The following is a 20,413-nucleotide window of genomic DNA, read 5'->3' on the forward strand; positions in this document are numbered from 1 at the left end:
TAACATTTGTGGCTGGTATGAGACAGCACCTGGGTCCTTGTAGTAAGGGGTAACTTTTTTTCCACAATATACTTGTCAGTGAGTAGACAGGAGAACACTGGAACTACATAGAGACTTCATGGACTATGGCTTCTGGTTCCACAAACCTAGACAAGGGATGGACTCCCAGCTTCTTTTTTGAAGAGGTCATGCACAGGTATCTTTATGAGGCCTTCCTATTGTGTGCTCTGATGTGAGGGGTTAGGATGAGCTAATGCAAAATTCTGGCCCTTTATGTTTTCTGCTATTAATTTAATATGTTAATAAAGGACTTTACAATTGTCAAAATGAAAAAAATGCTAGTAGTTTACTAGACCATAGGTGTTTTGATAACATTTAATAGTATTTGCATACAGTTGCACTTGATGGGTCATTTACTGCCTCATTCCAAATATTGGAAAGGCAAATATAAAATCAAATTTCTGAAATTTAATGACATGAGACTGTAGTATTTTCTAGAATTATGTCTTTACAGAAGACTGGGTACAGCTGCTATCTGGGCTGTGCTGTTGTGTCACAGTTCCCTGTCATAGAACCTAGTTTAGGTCCATCACACCATATGCTAACTTCAGGAAATTTTTTTTTTAAACTTCATGGCTAACACATTCCTGTTAAACAGTTGTATCTAGTGAAAAAGTATGATCCATTTATGCATATCTGATTATTGGTGATATCATCATAGCTAGCTGCAAGCAGCACCATGTAACCTTTGGTGTAGTATTTCTATGGCAGCAGCCTCAGTGATGGCCCCATATACCCTTTTTCCATCTCTACAACGATATAACTAAAAAAGCTATATACTTGACATCTGTTGAGCTGTGAAAACTTAGTCTACATGTCTCCATCAAAATTTCCATCATATACAGTAGTCTTCTTTTCTGCCTAGTAGCTATAAAAAACTTCACCAGCACTACATCTGAAAGGAGAAAGAAAGCAGAGATACAAAAGGGAAACATGGTTTGCCTAAGGATGTACAACATGCCCCAGCATTAATTTTCCATATTTTGCATGCACAAGTTGCTTTGGGCAAAATCTGGCTTTTCAGCAGTTGAATCTGTTCATATCCAGATGATGCATTTTTCCTGACTTATATAAGGGAGTGGCTTGGAGCCTATTTCAAGTTCAGTTGTTTCTTTGAATTTATGTCCTAAATATCCTTCTTTCATTACAGGTGATTTTAAGCAACAGCGTCTGAAACTTGGCTGTTAATTGTGATCTCTGTTTATGTTTTTTTTTTTTTTGGTTACTTGAGTCACTTTCTATGCTTTTGTTTTTATCTTGGTGAGAGGATAGACATCATTCATCACTACTTGTTTTTAACATTGTCCACCAGTCATTGCAGTTATTTGACAGCTGAACTCAAAAGCATCACGTGTACATCTGAAGTTAGTTAAAAGGTATCCACACATGGAAATTCCAGCTTTCCGCACTTTATCAACCCTTCCTATAGTTTTTGCTTTGCTACACTTTACCAGAGAAAGATATTAGAAAGAAATGCCCTTAAAAGTAATGATCCCAGTACAACTAAATTCCAAACTTCCAAAATTCTGGGGAAGCAGAAGCCTATTGAAATGAGCCATGAGCAGAATTGTGAAAAATATTTGCAAATAACCCAAAAAACACTCTGATTGTTCCCTGCACAACTAAAGAAGTTTAAAATGTTCTTATTTGCCCTGAAAATTATTGTCTCTGTTTCAAAGGGAAACTTCAAGAATAATCTGCTTAATATTACAAGGCACTTGTATGATAATAAGACAAATCTTATGGATAAGATTTCTCTTTGGAAAAGAGGAAACGATTGCTTTGAAAAAAGGGCATAAAAAAGGATAAAGGGTTCTAAAGAATTTAAAGGGAAAAAAAACATCAAAAAGAAGGATATTCTTTGAATCCATAGACCGAAAATTATTTTCAGAATACAATTAGCTGTAAACTCATTGTTCTGGTATCTCACTAAATCCCTAATGAGATACAGCAAATGGGCTTGTTTTCTCACAAGGCCAGCTCCTTGTGACAATTGTGACTCTCTGAGGTGAATTTGCTGATCTTCACCCAAGCAAAGTGTTTCTACATATAATTTTGGAAGTGAATTCAAATCCTTATATAGCATATCTATCTAATTTCTCGTTTTACCTTGAGCTCTCTCAGAGAAGCATTATGGATGCAGAGTTACAAGGCACTGAGAAGGTAAATTCACATGCAAGAACTCATCCTACAAAATGGAGCAGCAATGCCAGTCTTATCTGACATTGAAAAAGGGTGTCTCTCCTTTTCTACTTTTAATGGTTCTTCTATCAGTGTCCAGCCAACTTGGGTGAAAGGGACAAGAAGACAGCAAGGAGATACAACGTAAAAGAGTTATACACTGGTTGGAAGCAAACCTGTTATTGTTTACCCTCCAAGATTTATAAATTTCTCTCTAGTTTCAGTGTTCATTAAGCTTTCAATATCTATATAACATATGTAGAGAAATAAGCTTTACTTTTTCCTTGAAATATGTGAAGACAAGTGATTTTTACAACTGTGAATACCCTAGTTTTCTGGTGATGTACTAACAGCTTATATACATACATACTATCTTTGCTATCTGTGAAGTTGGAGTCTATGCTAATTTACATTTGTAAGAGGAGATCTTAATATTAAAATATTTGAAAATCAGTGAAATAGAGAACAACTTACAGTCTCTGGATCCTCTGACAACTAAGGTAGGGTATTAGGTATTGGAATCCTGGGCCTGCACAGCGAGTCATTTTGATTAAGTTCTCCAAGCTGTACCACTGATTTGCTGATAGACCAAAGTCCACACTTTCTTTTCTCAGATAATTAATAGGATAAATATGTAACAGGTACATCCTGAGCATTCATAAAAATCTGGGAGCTCTTCCATGAAACTTAGGTGGAATGACATCATGAGAAAATAAATACTATAACTCTAGCTCAAGGAACAACTTAGTAAAGAGGACTTGAAGCTTAATATAGTTGCTGACCTGAAGACAGGAAACCAGAACTGATGGAATGGAGTTTCTTCCAAACTATCCGATCTATCCCATCTATCACCTATATTTTCTTATCTGTTGCTGAAAGACATTCCTCCCTCTAAGGTAGACAGAACTTTTACAGATCTGGGTTTACAGGTGTGGGTTATTTCTCACAATCAATAGTTTAAACTTTATTGGGTCTTGGAACTATTTTTCTGAGACACATTATCTTTCATAACAAGTTGACATTGTGGAGGAAATATCTGTTCAGAAAGTAAGGGAAGAAAGTAGAGTACAGAGCCAGCTTCATAGCAGCAACATATAGTAACTTGTACAGTTGGATTGCCTTGGAATTGAGAAAATAATCTTTTAGTTTCTTTGTATATTAATTCAAACATCTTGTCTCTAAAACAGCAATAGCAAAAGTATCTCTTTCTGCAGGTCATAACACTTCCAGGACAGATTTAATGATTTGATGTATGCATCTTTACCAAATTATTTAAAAGAACAGAAAAAACCTGTTTCTTTTTTTACCTGTGACTAAACTGGATACAATTAGTGGCAGGACCAGCATTTGCAGCATTCTCATGAGTAGTTCTCCTGGAAATGAAAAGTACTTCACTTCCCGATAGCTCATTTTATACGATCGGAGAGAAAATCCAAGGATTACACCTGAAGAGAGGGAAAAGATATCATGATTTACTCTTCTAAAGTAGTAGTAACATCTGAACATGAATATCTGTATAGTACTTAGTTGATGAATCTGACTTTAACATGCAGTTTTTATTATGCCCCAGATTGCACTCCTGATTTGCTCTCTCAAGTATCAAATACTATGAGTAGTCCTACTGAAGCTGTTAAATTGTTTTTCACTGTAACAGGTTCAGAAGGTTATTTGTACTGCTATTTTTAAAAATCCGCATTAATGGAAAAGGTGCGTCTTGAGCATTAATGAAAAGGAAACAGTCCCTGCTACTGCAGCCAAGTGCTTTGACTTCTGTGATTTTGAGTGTAATCACATATGCAATGCATATACAGACTAGCTACCACCCTTCAGAAGTCTTGTCCATGCCTGTTTACTCTGTAGGGCCTGATCCTGTAGACATGTTTCAGATTGGATGAGATAGCCAGGACAGACGTATTTGAGAATTCCCTTGTGGGAATTGTCCTTTATCCTGCTGGGAACAGACAAAAGGTGCTTGCGATATATTTATAAATGGAAGCCACAGACAGGCTGACATGTGGAAACCTAAACTTCTCAGTTAGAACTTTGTAGATTTTGTCCTGTACTTGGCATCAACTGCTTTATTCACTTATTTAGTTAATTACTTGATTAATTGACATAACTAGTTTCAATTTACTGAATGTTAAATGGTTTGATGCCTATCTGATATAGGTCTCCTATATCCAACCAGGCAATACAAGGCTTTATCTGGAACACTTAACCATACAGATGGTGAAACTCATCTATCCCTCCTTCATATTCCTGACTCCATGTTCTTCCCTACTGTCTAGTACTGACATGTGTGCTAATTGTGTCTGTACAGAAAGATGGATCAGAGAATTGACCCCCCAGCAAAATTGATTTATTTTACTAGGCCAATTTTCAGCCAGATCAATTCCCTGAGGTGATTTGTTTGCATGGCTGCACAAGTGTTACCTTCACAAGGTAGAAATGTGCCTGGGAGAAGAGTGAGACTGCCCTTTTTGGCAGAAAGGGAGACTTAGGTTTCCTAAATCTTTTAATGAAACTGCATCCTCTATGATGGGATTCAGGAAGGCATTCAAGCACGCTTACAGATCATGTTAGAACTTGAGCATGTCCTGAAAAAGCCATAACATTGAATGCTTCTGGAACTGCTAGTTCCAATTCTTAATCACTTTTTGGTTTTGCTTCTTTTAATTCAGATTTTAGATTGGTACATCCATACAGCAGATAATATCTTCATGCCAAATTTTATTAGCTAAAATATGCTGTTATGCCTCCTACATTAGCTTATTGCTGCCTGCTGATGTAAGGAAACAGCTATAACTCTTAGTGACCCCTGTCTGTCTGATCATTTTGTTAGGCACTTCAGCAGGTCGGTTAAGTTAGAGGAGTCCAAAAATGTCTTGTGTTGGACATAAAATCTCAATGTTACAGGATGGAAGAAAAGTGCTTAGAGCATAATTGTAACCAAGCATGGAGTTCACTCTATAGAAGAGAGCAGTAGGACTAGAAGGCATTTATTTTCATCTCATTCCTCATCTATAGACTCAGGTAGCCAAAGTGCATTTTGCATACATTTTTTTTTTACGTAAAAGAAGATCATAAGATGCTTAGAGGAAAGTTCTCTGAATTGTTTTTGATTGAAAGGCCTGCCTGAGAGTTTCCTTTCTTTTCAATAAACTTTTGAATTCCACTCCAGTGTTACTGATTATTTTCTTTTTTATATGGGAAACACATTTCTCAGATATAAAGAATCCATCTGGACCCTTTGTTTCTGCACTTAATGAGCACTACATTTTGACAACTTGGATAACAAGTAAATAGAGCTAGACCAGTTTCTCACTTAGGCCACAGTCCTGTAATTAGTTCCACATGAATTAATCTCTGCACTAGTACAAAGCCTCACTGAAGCTAGTAAGGGCTTCTGAGGCTGCTATAAGAACTAGTCCTTATGCTATACTATAAGGGCTCGATTATCTGGTCCACTACTGTTCGAGCAGTACAAAGTGGCCTGAGAGAGAGCCAGGACCCGAGTAGACGGCTGTTTGAATGAATATTATTAGTAGTGAAAGTAAGTTTCTGAAGCTCCATGTAAACCTTTTGAGCCAAAAATTATTGCTGTCCTAAAGTGCTCTGTGCATAATTACAGGGTTGCCCAGCACTGCAGTTTACAAAAAGAATTTCTGGGATGTGGAAAAAATCTGCCCTGGTAGTGTACTCTGGTGAACTGGGTCAACACTTGACAGCTATTAATTCTTCAGCCTTAATCTTAGCACTGTTGTTAATTTATATGCAGCCATGCCTTAGCCATAAGAACCTTTCTCTGACTCAGTTTCCACACTTGTAAAATAGGTATAGTATTAGTTGCTTTACAGATGTTTATGAAACCTGATTGTGTTCATATAGTGATCTTAGCAGTGCAAGAAGGAATTCAAGCAAATTAGTTCCTTGTAGTCTGTGATAATGAAAGCAGAACAGCATGATTTTACCAGTCTCTCCTGATTTTAGAATATGTGGAGATGTAACGTTACTGTCCTTTCTGAGTTTAAATACCTAGACACTGGGTATTAAATCCTGTCCAACAAAGTTTTAACAAAAATGACAAACTTTTAACAGAAAAGTAAAACTTGGCAAGGTAGCTTTGACTTCTTTGAATTCAGTTCTCAGAACCAACATTCACAGGTTTTAAATAACAAATAAATAAAATAAGAAATAAAATTTGAGTTAACAGAACACAAGGATGATTTGAAGATAGACATAATGACAAAGTTGCAAAATGAAATTAGGAAGTAAGACTTGGTAGGAGGTACTAAAGCTTTGGAAGGTGTGCAGTATTTCAACAACCATCTCCATGTCTGTGTGTGTGGTAAGAGTTGTACTGCTTAGCATCCTCCACAATCAAAAGTGAGAAGATTAAATACTGGAGCTGGCCTTTCTCAGTAAAAGTTTCAAGTTTCCGACTAATTCTGAAAATTGTAATGAAACAAAGCCTTGTGTGAAACAAGCTCCCACAACCTGTTGTGCAGGTTTCTGTTCTACCTTTGTAACAGAAAAGAACAACTAATCAACATTATCAGAGTTTGTCTTCTCAAACGGTAAATGGTGTACCATTTCAGCACTGCAGGGAAGAGTAGATTTCTCGATGAACTTGTTAGTTTTTTTCTGGACAAAAATCAGTAGTGCTTGTTTAAGTTAAGGAGCTGGATTCTCTACATGTGTATAGCTGTATAAGAGAACCATATTGCTGAATAATTTTTACAGTTCATAATGAAGAAGCATATCAGATTAGAGTTATAAAAAGGTTTTTGAGGTGTTCCTGTCAGTCATATAGTCACATTTATGGAAAACTCGATTTGTAGATAATCGTGATGACAATCAGAACAATCCTTGAACTAAACCATTTTATTGCATTTTTATACCCATGTAGGTGTTAAAAATAACATTTAATCTGTATGAATACAGTGAATCTACCAGAGTATCATCAATTTATATATAATTTGCTAAACTGAATTTGAAAATTAACTTTAAAATCCTCCATGGAAAAAATGAAGTTCTTAATTGTATTACAAAATGCCGTGGTTTCACAATGGTAGAGAGCTGTTTCACATGGTTTTTTGCGTTGCGTAGATGAAACAGGTTGCACACCTACATGTGGATTTAAACCACCATATCAATAAAAGAAAAATAAACGTAATTCTTAGAAGATGAGAGTTGAGGCTTTACCCGGATCTAAATGTTCATTCAAGAACTTTAGGGAAGCTTAAGTGTATCCTCCTCCTTGGTCTGCTTAGAAGAATTAGATATAAAAATTAAATAAAGAGAGAAGATTGCTTTTGCACTACTTCAAATAACTCATAAGTTTAAGAGAACTTTTAAGGAAGGTCCTAATTGGCATAATGTTTTTAAGTGACCAATAGCAGCAGTTTTGTTAAATAAGTGAAGTCTCAATTTTTAAAATGAATCCTTATGAGTTTCTGATCTCTTATTTCAGAAACACCATTAAGACCATACCATTGTTTGGAGTTAATATATTTTTTTTAAGTGTCCATACCATATTTTCATGCAGAAAGTAGAAAATCTAGCAGTTTTACTTTTTAATTGAACAAAATTAACTCAAGCATATTTCAAGAGGAAATTACTAGGTGGTATGTTCACGACAGTGCAAGAGCCACTTTTTCCACGTTAGCGCTTGCCAGTTCAAGCAGAACACACCAATAAGAGTTACATACACTTCTGCTTTTTACCAGGAAAATCTCAGAACACTGTTAAATGACGTCCATATCAATATCCTTTTCTTTAATGATGAGATACAGACTTTTTTATTTTCTGGTAAGAAATAAAAAACTTCATAATAACTGGAAAAGAATACCTTAAACTAGGTAGAATGGTGCACTGAAGTAACAGCTGTTAATAGCGCTCTTCTATAAAACTTTGTAACCAGCAAGCAAGTAACATTTTGTTCTATAACAGAAATTGGGCTAGAGCCAGTAAGAAAATCAGGCTCCTACCAGTTTAATGGGACATTGTATATTTTTGTTAGCTGCACATTCCATTTCATTCTTATGTTCCTGCAGAGCTCTGGAATGAATGCTTTTGTTCTTTGAGTCATTTGTTTCTGCTTAATTTACTATTTTGTTCTGACACCTTTTCTTGTAACAACGAGTTTCAGATAAGGCTGCAACTGTATTTACTTGAGACAAACAGCTAAATAACTTCTCTAGTGATAAGAAGTACTTCAAGTTGCCGACAAAATCACAATCATTCTTAATCTCTCTTTGCTTGTTACAAGAATCACAGACTCACCAATTCACTGGCATGCTTTTGATTTTCATATTTTTTTTTCTTCCATAATTTTATATTGAACCTCCCCCCTGCTCCCGACCCCTTCATATATCACCCGCTTCACTACTTTCTGGTTTTCCTTATGTAGGTAGGGAGCTATGTTCCCTTTGAAACCATTCTGTTGAACCTAAATACTAGGTACCTAACATAAATATTCAATACCTAAATACTGCAGCAGTCTTTTTCTTGTGTGATTTTTTCCTTACTTTTACTAATTTTGTCTTAAAAATTAGCTCTCATTCTGCTAATTATTGTTTAGTAGCTGACTAGTTACTTTTTTTTTACTCAGTTCATTTAATTTAAGACTGCTGCGGAGTTACTGCTCTTGAGCACATGAGAACTACTTTGTGTATTATACAGTCACCAACAGTGCCTTATTACGTCTCTTTAACCTTTTTTATCTTACAGGTGTAAGATTAAGAACCTCTTTAAAGGTCCTTCACACCAAGTATATTTGATGGGATAACCTAAAAAGTGCTTTTTGACTCATTTCAAGAAAGGAGAAATGCCCTGGGTTGAGGACAGACACTTACAGGCAGTTTTGCCCAAGTCCTGTGATAGGCAAATAACTAAGGTAAGGAAGGGCATGTATGGCATCAGACCAAGTGTAATAATGCCAAGGAGAGCACCAAATCACTACAGACAGAAAGACTATAATTTATGATTATCTTTTTTTAGAGAAGGGAAGGGAAGAAATTCTTTCAGTTGAAAGGAACCTACAAGGATCACCTAGTCCAACTGCCTGACCACTTCAGGGCTGACCAAAAGTTACAGCATGTTAAGGGTCTCAACCAAATACCTCTTTCACACTGACAGGCAATGGGGCATTGACCATCTTTCTAAGAAGCCTGTTCCAGTGTTTGATCTCTTGGTAAAGAAATGCTTCCTAATGTCCAGCCTAAACCTCTCCTGGCACAGCTTTGAACCATTCCCATGCGTACTGTCACTGGATGTCAGGGAGAAGAGCTCAGCACCTCCCTCCTCTATTCCCCACCTCAGGAAGCTCCAGAGAGCAACGAAGCTGCCCCTCAGTCACCTCTTCTCCCAACTAGACAAACCCAAAGTCCTTACCTCAATGCACTTGTAGCTGTCAGATACTGAGATAAACTCATTTGGGGGCTAAATGAGGGAGGATTTTTCTGGATTAGTTTTTTGATATATTAGTTCCCTGGGCAAGTTTACTGCTGTGCTAGATGGTGGTGGTGCTGGTGTGCTGTCAAGGGAGAAAAGCAAACATTTGGGGGTGGAAATACACAGCCAGGGATAGAGGTAGAACTGGCTTAATCTATCAGAGAACCATGCCCTTAAGCAACCTTATCAATTGCTCTTCCTATGGCAATCCAGAATTGGAGCTAACAAGTAGCTTAAAATTCCTTTAATTCACTTCTTCTGAGGCTGAATTTGGAGCAAGTGTTTTCCACGTGAACTTGCTTCTCTATTTCAGACCTGAAGACCTGGCATCAATTGGCTTAAACTAGCTGTTATTCCTTTATAGCTCTAATTGACAGAGGCACAGCACAGAATCTCACATGTACAGGTGCATATATTTTTGTGTGGTATGTTCCTTCTCTTTTAGCTGGATGATGCTGATGCAGTAGAGAGCTTAAGGACCTGTGGTCCAAGTAGCTCTTATAGGTGGCTACATTGAAGTGGAATATGGGTTAATTTGGACACAAATAGCAACCTCTCCTCTGCTTGGGAGATATCATGAAGGGAGTCATGGGGGAAGTACTGTAGAAGGGATAGATATCCTAGACATGACTGGGATCCAGAAGATCCCAATGATATGATATATTGCACTATGGGATGGTTCTAGCAGCAGAGTGACACCTTACAACTTGTTGACTTAATTCTATTGGGAAGAATGAACTAGCAGGTTTATTGTACATAAAACACGTATCTACTTTAGTCAGGATGCACTATACTTATTGTGCACAAATGGTGACCCATGGTAGTTCTGGAGGGCATATGCCAGAATCAGGCAGGTCTGGCACCTTCTGGAGATGCTGAAGTCATTGCCCACATGCTACAGAGTCTACTGTGCATGCACACGTGCATCCCGGGGCTATCTGAGACTTCCAGACATCAAGCAAATGAGCTGAAACTCCTGCCTCAATCAAGCTGTGAAAGATCAGAAAACATGAGGCAAAAAAGTGTCCAATTCCACCTGGACAGAATTCTAAGACTGTAAAAATAGACATGTCCAGAGAAAAGCAAATGTATAGTGAAGTAGGAGTTACACTGATGTCAGAGTTGTTCCCTGTCAAGTTGTTCCTGAGAAGTCAGTGTGTTACCTGTGCTCAGGGGTCGCGAGAGTGCCGTAGTGCTCTCGGCTACATTGAGGAGAGACAGAGCTGTAGTGCTGCAGTCACTGTGGGTCAGGAACACCTGCCTCCTGAATCTGATGCTGAAGATTTTCTTTATCAAGTAAGAACAATTACCTTCCAAAATAAATCACATCGGACATCTAACATCACTATTCAGTTACAATTTGCAGGGATCCAGAGGAATTTTATAATATTCATGTACTTCATGGGCATTTAGAGGTAGATTAGCATAGATACACAGGTACTTAATTTCCAACTCAAAATTAAGACACACAAAACCTCTGCCTGCCACTGCCTAATTCTAGACATGCCTGAACTCCTGAAACAGCTTTACAGCTATGGCTGGGCACTTGCACATTATCTTTACTTTCAGACACAGCAACTCTTCCTTGGATGTTGTGGACAGAAGGCATATGATTGGAATGGGGAGTGTGAAGCTTTAAGGAAGAACTGATGTAACTACAGAATGAGTAAGAACACCATTTTATGAGGTACTGCCTAACCCAAGACTCTTCTTATACCAGATCTGAGGAGACAAGAGCATCTGAGTGCTGTTAAAAAGTTTAAAAAAAAAATCACTGAAATCTGTCTTTTGCTAATTCTTGACTCCAAAATTCCCTTCTCTCTCTAGTTTTTTGGTTCATTTTCCCTTCTTCCCCAATTAGGAGGCAATTTTCTTCCTTTGAGAACATTTCAAAAAAATTGTTCTCTTTTTATCCAACTTCAGTGTCTCTGTTAGCCTTCAAACCTTTTCTTACTTTTTTCCTTGTTTTCCTTGAACTGTTTCTGTATTTTTTATCATCTTTGCTTTCACTTTTGTTGTTATTTATAACCCGAGCGATGGCAAGGCATCTGTAGAGATTTGGAATGAAGAAGAGTTTTCACTACTGGTACTGAAGCACACTCTTCTTTACGGAGTAGGGACATTATTCCTGATTTAATCCTCAGACAAAAGACTTTATTGAAAGACAAACTTCTCCTAGTTTATGCATTCTTCACAGAGCTATAGGAAAAATACTTTTGATGGAAAAAATAACATAAGTTCCATAAATATTCAGGAATTACTTCCTACTATGCATATAAAAAAGATCAGGCATTCACAAAATATGCCAGATTGTATTTTGTGAAGTGTTATTTAGAATTATGGTACTACTCAGTGCTTTACAAATTTACTGTAATAACTTTTATTCATGCCTGAGTTTACTTTGCTGCTTCGCCTTCTTAACTAATGTTAATGTTTTTATTCCCATAAAGAATAGTTCCCAACAGATAAGAAAGCTGCTCTCTTAAAGTTTCTATGGTTCCTTTCTTGCCTTTACATTTCTTTCTTTCATGTTTTTCCTCTAGTGGAAGCTGACATGGTCTTTAACAGCACCAAATACCTTTTTTCTCTACTGCAGTTTCAGCTGCCCATCCATATAATTTTGTCTTTACAGTATAGTAACACTGAGGAATTGCAGTCAATGAGATTGAGATCCCTCAGTGCCAAGAACTTTGTGCAAGTATGATCAAAAAAACCTGACCTCTACTCTGAAGAACTTTTGGTGTAGTTTAACAAAAAGCCTGAGGTTAGACCTTGATAGTTGCCTTTATTTTTTTTTTAATGCCACTTTAGACAGACACCACAAAACAGCTCATTGTAGTCTTGGCTTCATTGATATGCAGCTTTACACCATCATTTGTGGTGCATTCAAACTATTCATTCATATCTCTGTGGAGTTAGCCCAATTTCTCATTTCTAAAAAACCACCTGTTAATTTAGCTTAGAGCTGATAGTCTAAATCTGTAACTGAGATGTTTGCCACTGAGAATTAAGTAATTATTTTGTTGAATCCAGACATGTGTATGCCAGAACTGTTAGTGTCATGTAATATAACTCACACAGCAGAATTTGTTAAAAGATTTTAAAGAATGTTTTTTATGCAGTGTTTTGCTGACAAATGCAAACAACCTGGACAGACTGAGGAAGGATTTCCTGTTGTAGAATACAAGACTTTTGCCATATCAGGTGTAAGCATTGCCAGAATCCTTTATTCATGTTTGATTTATCGTTTAGTGAATTCTTTCGGTAAGGAAATCAGGTCCATGACTGAAATTCATGGAGTCATGTTACCGTCTTTTCAAAAAGATACCTAGGATGCTTTCAGTCCATAGCTTTTTGGTTTTTTTTTTTTCAGTTGAGCCACTTAATCCCTAAAAAACTCAGTATCACTCTGAAACTATTCATAACCGGAACATTCCATCTTACTGATCAACAGCCTCTTTCAACACATGACTTTGCAAAAGTGTTTTATTAGAGTTGATCAAAAAGAGGTCTTATGCCTAACTTCTTGTGATTTAACTCATCTGAAGGATATGTTGCAGCATAGAGGATTAATTTAGAGGTAGCCTCCATGTAGGTTATGGGAGAAGAGAAGAGAAGAGAAGAGAAGAGAAGAGAAGAGAAGAGAAGAGAAGAGAAGAGAAGAGAAGAGAAGAGAAGAGAAGAGAAGAGAAGAGAAGAGAAGAGAAGAGAAGAGTATTGCAGAAGGGACCTAAACAATCTTCTAGTCTAACTGCCTGACCTATTCAGGGCTGACCAAGAGTTAAAGCATGTTATTAAGGGCATAGTCCAAATGCCTTTTAAATAGACAGGCTTGGGGCATCAAACACCTCTCTAGGAAGCCTGTTGCAGTGTTTGACCACCCTCTTGGTAAAGAAATGCTTCCTAAAGTCCAGCAAAAACATCCCCTAGTGCAGCTTTCAACTGTTCTTATCGCTCTTCTCACTGTTAGGTGTTCTTCAGTATGGCAGGATTTTCCTATCTAAAGGTCATAAAAACGGCAAGCGAAACTGGCACCTGGAATGATAATTACACAGTAAATACCTGAGTCCTAATTCAAAATCCTTCTAGATAGAAAAAAAGCTTAGTTCCGGAAATCTATTAAGTTAATGAGCACTTTTCCATTTGTTTTTGAAGACCCCTCGCTTCTCACCATTCTGCTTGTGTTTTTCTCAGAATTGCCATGACCTAAACATCTCTTGGCCTAATTCCAGGCTAAGTCCTCAAGATCTAGAAGCTGAACACAACTGACACACACATGCAGAGAATCACCTGGATTTGGGATGTCCTATGTTTCTGTTCTTGCTCAAAGGATTACTTCACAACGTGGGCCTCCCTCTTATAGGTAAGTGTTTTAGCCATTAAACATCACGCTGGCTTTTGTTCCCTTGGCATATGTATTTGCCTTTAGAAGTTTTGCATTTCCTTGTGTCTGATGATACAACTTTGAAAGGAATGGTGGAATTGCATCCTCTTGTAACTTGCCTTTTGAAAGGAAAAGAGTAAGCCAATTCCTTAAGCACAGCTGACACCATTCCCAATGTGAGGGCTCTTGTGCTTCTCGATCTTGAGTGGGTGAAAATACCTGGTATGGTCCTGGCTCAGAAAGGAGTGGGAGTAGGAATGCAAACCTGGGGTTGTTTCCATTTGTTTGTTTGTTTTTCTCCTGGCAAGTTTTAGGCAATTACATCCTTAGCTCATGGATTTGTGGCATTACCCTTTTGTGTAAGCTCTCGTGCATGCATGAAGACACCCAGCTCTGAGTCTGGATACCAGATGCAGCTTTCTTCACATATGTTTTAGGTTTTGAAGGACTAGACTGTAATTGCATGTTTGTTTAATGTATGTATTCTTAGTCAAAATTATTTTAAAAGATCAAAATATATGCATTAGCCTTATTTATCAACTGCCTTTTGTTAGTACTCTCTGGAATTCCCTCATTAATGGTAAGGTCATATTAATACAAAAGCAATTTTATTCTTTTTTAAATTTAGCTCTTGAGAATAATAGAACCAGAACATTTACTAGAGACAGTTTGAGGGATTAGCTTATGTTTCCACGTAAATAATGCTTAACAATAAAGCCCCATAACTTATAGACTTTTTTCAAATAATTTAATTATTCATCAAAACCAAGCACAGACTTTGTTACTGTCAAGTTGATTTCCATTTATGGTCTTCTATCCATGTCAACAGAAAAATACACAGACATGTCAAATTTCAAGCAAGAAAATGCAATTCTTCAATGTACGGAATTGAAGAAGAATTCAAAAGGTGAAGATAACTGCTGCTAAGAGAAAGGACATGGGAGAACAGCCACAAAATAAAATTAACTGTAGCACTTAGTTATCCTTCTGATTCTCCTGTTATCCTTCTGCATTTCGTTGCCTTTTCCTGCTTTTAACTGTTTTCCTCTTTACTGTTGTACAGTTCACTGGACCTACTGTTTTCCTCTTTTGTTAATAATGCCTTATAAAATCTCTCATCAAAATAAATTTATTTTGTATGGATTTTAAAAAGTAACACACCCCACGGTTTCATCCTGTTGATTAAAAGTACAGTGTCAGTACAACTTCAGGTCTGATGGGCTGACCATAGTAAATTGAATAATTAATCTCTTAGTAAAAATTGTCTAGAATAATTTCCATTTGTTCTTTCCCCATTTTTCATAGTTTCTTTCTATTCCATACCCTCTATTTTTTGTTGTACTAATGATCAATTTAAAACTCCTTGGTCAGGAGCCTAGTTTTTTTCTAATATATAGCATACATAATATATAGCATATTCTATGAACAACACAGCTGGAAAAATTAGGATGGGACGAAGAAATCTGTGAGCTTTTTTTTTCTATTTTTTTTATTTTAATTTATCACTTGTTTGACCTTATTGCTCCAAAGCTCCAGGTGGAACTGAGCTGTTATATGCTGAGAAACAAATATATGACAAAACATGATAAATCCAAAAGAAACTGAGTTGTAATCTGAAACTGAATGAAATACAAAATCTGAAGGGAACACACAGCAAACAAAAGGAATTGGGAGAATGGACAAAGGATATACACATCTAATATGACTGCACGGATTATTTTATGCAGTTGGTGGTTCCAACTTTTTTACCAACCTTATTAACATCTAGAAGATCTAATTCCTTTATTTACCTCTCTTAAATATTTAATATCTTTGTATACTTTTCAAATGCACTTTATCCTGATTCACCTAAAAAGACAAGTATTTTATAAAAATATTTCCTCTTCAGCATAATAAAATCCTAGAAAGTTTTAGATGCCTGGTTATTTCAATAAATTATGTGAGAAATGAACAAAAGTTTCAGGAATTCCTAAACAACTGAACATGCCATCTTCAGCTACAATTTCATTGTGGCCATCTCAAAAGCACTCTAGTGCAGATGACAACTCTTTCTAGATTTACAATAGCTAGGGTGCTAGTAAGGATCTAACAACATTAAATATTTGTTCAGTGTACAAATCATTGGCACCTTGCTTATGATTTTGTACTGCCTTGCAGTCACTGTAGTGGCTGCAGTGCACGCCTACTGAAAAGTGGAAAGGACTGGTAAGCCCTAATACTAGTTAATTTGATGTTGAAAAGTCTTTTTAGTACCTTTCAATGCTCAAAACAAAATTTTTCCTTTACTGTCTTTGAGATGGCCACTGTTTCTGTTGTAATATATCTTCTGATATTATTTTTTCTTTGCCATATTCTACTAACATTCAGGGAATTTTCTTGTAAAATCTCTGAGAAACCACGTAAACATCCTAAATGTCTCATGCGGTCACTGTCTTACATTCCACCCAGGCTAGCCTTGAAATCTGCTTGTAAGAAGTGGTATTACACAAATAAATTTAAATTTAATTTTTGGAGAGAATTTTGAGAATCTCACCTTCCTTTTCACAAGCTGTTTAAAGAGCGCAGTGCACGTATGTTTATCTGGATTGTTTTATGACCATTCAAACATACTACTTTTGAGCACTACTTTGCAAGTCCACTGATTTGATAACTCAGAGCAAATAAGAAGGTAGCACGTTTATATTTAACACATTTTGTGTCTTTACTATGCATATATGCACAGCTGCTGTCTCCAGAATGCACAATTGTGATTCACAAAGTAGTCAGTAGTAAAGTTTGTTGTTGTTACTCTATGCCATAAAGCTAAAATTTTGCTTTTCCTGAGCCATGTGTAGCAGTCTAACAACCAGTGCTGTTTCATTTCAGTAACAACAGAGTGTATGTTAAGAAACTAAGCCTGTGATAATAAATTAACATAATTTTATTTGTAAATAACTCCTAAACCAGCGTGCTGTTCATATTTCACAGCCTGACTTTTGTTAATGGCTACTTAACAGCAGAATTAATGTTCATTGTATTTTTATACTTCTCCTTTTTGAAAAGGATCATCTCCTTTGAATTTTTAAGTGTTACTCTGGATTTTGTGGTGTCTGTTTATGTGTTGTTTTTTTTATCCCCCAGACTTATAACTATTTCTTAACTTCAAAAAAAAAATTAAAGTTTCGTTTATTTTTTCAGAGTATTGCTTAGGAAGGGTTTGTCACTCAGTGAGAAAGCAATTGTGCTGGGCAGGATCTTCCAGAGAGAACTGGGACACAGGCTGCCTCTGAGCTCAGCGTAAATAGAATTAATTTCTCCTTAACAGTCCCCAAACTGTCCTGATTTTCTTGGAGGTTAGATCTTTTGCCTGATATCACATTTCTCTCTTTATATTTTAACATATCCTCTCACCCAGAACTTACCTCCCACAGCTGTTTCTTCTATAGTGATGGATCTTTGCTTTGTTCTCATGCAAATTTTACCAAGGCTGCCTTAGGTACTGTCATCGTGTTAATTGCCAGTGTGTAATGGGGTCAAATACCCTTCTCTGGGTATGTCAGCCTCAGTCTTCAGTGGACACAGAGAATCTGCTGGTAGCAGAAAGAACGTAACTTCAACACACAAGAGACTGTCTTTTTTGTGGGCATTGTCCAGGGTTCTGTCTACCTGTGATTTACAGGCTCGTACTTTTTAGGACTCATCTTAAACTATTGTTCAGACCAGGAGTGTGTTGAGATAGGAGGATCTGATTTTTGCAGATATTTTAGGGGTTTTGTGGGGTTTTTTTTTGCCTTTGGCATTATGAAGGATCACCTGCAGGCTCTATTTAACTCTGCTTTTTTCAGGGATATAGAGACATTGGCAATACTGTCATCTCTCCTGTCTTTTTTCTGTACTTTTAACTGGTTTTTTTTTTATAAAAGTGTTGAAAAGTATTGGAGTCTTATGTATGGTGCATGTTGATGTAGAACAGATGTTGCATGGGTCTGTTTACATTTCACATCTATTGAGAAATTACCTGCGATTAGAGAAAACTGGGTTCAGTGACACAACCAGTCCTGCGCTCTCTTTGGTGGACAGATAGAGAGAAGACGGTACGGGATCCATCTCCATCCTCCTCAAAAATCCCATTGGACAAGTGTAGCATAGAACTTCGTCAGTGTAAAGAGGTTTTTAGCTAATGATTTGGAGCTATAATGGCTTCATAGCTATGCAGAAACTGCTTTTCATAGTACTTGCTCCACAACCTCCCTATACTTCACTGAGCCCCTCAATTAAAACAGTATTTCTCTGTGAAGAGCTTCTCAGGATCTCTGCTCAGCAGCTCTGTGTGTCTTGATCTTTCCTTCACTACAAGTTCAAAATCCACAGGAGGTTCTTTGGCATTTAGGAGTCCTGCCAGAGTAAAGTCTGGACTCTTGTGGCATTTTTGGAAAATGGGAGGTAAGTAGTAGAGAATCAAGACAGTCTGATGAAGGAAGGGTATCTGAAAGGAAGGTATTTTGGGGACAGGATGACTGAGCTAAGTAGCGTGGGAGAGAGGCCACTGCCTGAGATTTTGCCAGTAATTTGGCTAGCACTTCAAAGTTTGTAAGACTTCCTGCAGATTTTCCATGAGCCACCACAAACCCTAGCCTACCTTAAATTGCTCCTGGTCATTGTGACACTCTGAATTCACCCCTGGTCACCTTTCCAGATTGGTCTCACATAATTGTTCTCATCTATTGGCTTTTGCCAAGATCCACTGCAGAAAACTAATTACTATTTCTAGGTCTACCATAAAAATCTGAAAAACTGCATCATAACACACTTGCTGACCACGCTTTTCTCAAAGTTTCTCAAGGAGCCTGAAAGCAGTTTAAATTTCACTAAAAATAGCAACAACAATGGTAATGATGATGTGATAGACAGACCCTACCTATGCAGAATGTGAAGTCAGAAGGACCTTTCATGAGGTTTTTGGGTAATGGAGAATAGTGCTAAGCAATTCTCGGCATGAATTATAACTTCTTGCATCTTCATCATCAGGTTTTTAAACATTAATTTGTTTTGCATTGTAGCAGCTAGCTATTTCAGTTTAGAATTCAGTTCAAAATCAGAGTAAAAGCAGAAGTTAGCATAAATGGCTGTATTTCTCCTTACCGTGTGAATGCCAGAAAATCTCTACTCTGCAAAATATTGGTATGCAGCACAAACAAATACATGTTGCAGCTACCCTCTCCATAACTAAATGCGTATTTCCACAGACACAAACTCAAGTGCCAGTTATAAACTTCAGTCCTGAAAATGGGCTAAAACGTACGATCCTATCCACTTAACCTCTAGCAGCATCAATCCTGCTCAGCAAACAAATCAGAAATTCTCTATTAAATACGCTTTTTCATGTCAGTCGCTTGATGAAAGAGGCTTGAAATAAATGTTTCTGAAGAAATGTTGATGTCATCTCTCTGCATAGAGTACAGAGGTCATTAAACATCATTTCATCTAAATTATTCAACCCTTGCCTGAGTTTAATTTTGTTTCCACCTACACTCATATCCAAGCATCCCTGGTGAGACAGTCACTAGTGTTAATTGCTGGGTCAATTTCACAATGTTGATTACTATCTGCTAGGAAAAGGATCAAGCCCACCATCTGATTTGCCACAGATCACCAAACAACTGAGAGATTACAACAATTTAGTCCTTGCCAAACTAGACAGATGGAATTCAACTACTGTTTTGCAAACTTCTACTTCTGAATAGTTCTACAACAGCAAGAAACTCTCCAAAACCCCAAATCTTAACTTTTTATGAGCTGCCAAGTGTGAACTTACTATTCTGTTCATATATATACTGTAAAATTACACCACAAGTAACAAATATGAGAAAATTGGAGTATTCCATCATAGTACTGAGAAGACTTTTTTCCACATATTATGCCAGATATGCCTATAGATTCATGAGCAGAATTGGAGCAAACAGCTCATCCTAGGCTGTACATTTTCATTAGCTCTCCAACTTGTGTTGTAGCCTTAGTGGCACTCTGCCATTGCTGTAGGTGATAGTGGAGCTGTGGTCAGACGTTTGTCACTAGTCATCTAAAGCTGATTGGAACATGCAATAACAGTAAAAATACTTGTCCAGCCTACATTTTTGTTCCCACATCACCAAATTTGTGGGAGTCACACTGGAGCTAGATGACAGTAAAAAAATTGCAAGAGTGCATTGGTCTTATGCAGTATAGACAGGTGACATTCCTTTGAGGTTGGACAATGTTTCAAAACCCACTTAATATGTTCTGCCTTTCCTAACCATTGTAGGTAAAATGCCTAAATTTTTCATCCCTGCTATTAATGGGTTTTCTGCATTGAAC

At 37.1% G+C, this 20,413-nt stretch overlaps 1 protein-coding gene across 4 annotated transcripts in view; it reads right to left on the reverse strand.

Moving 5' to 3' along the window:
• The window catches only part of SLC1A3 (solute carrier family 1 (glial high affinity glutamate transporter), member 3), a 62,837-nt gene that overhangs the window by 40,979 nt on the left and 1,445 nt on the right, over positions 1-20,413 (reverse strand). For 3 of the 4 annotated variants that reach the window (XM_010083082.1, XM_010083079.1, XM_010083080.1), the window contains exon 2: positions 3,549-3,686. The exons of the other annotated variant lie outside the window; for it this stretch is intronic. In XM_010083082.1, coding sequence (XP_010081384.1) covers positions 3,549-3,686 — 138 coding nt within the window. The remainder of the gene's footprint in view (positions 1-3,548; positions 3,687-20,413) is intronic. 4 annotated transcript variants of the gene reach the window in all.

The sequence above is a fragment of the Pterocles gutturalis genome, unplaced genomic scaffold (assembly GCF_000699245.1).
Source record: "Pterocles gutturalis isolate BGI_N339 unplaced genomic scaffold, ASM69924v1 scaffold16230, whole genome shotgun sequence".
Taxonomy (NCBI): domain Eukaryota; kingdom Metazoa; phylum Chordata; class Aves; order Pterocliformes; family Pteroclidae; genus Pterocles; species Pterocles gutturalis.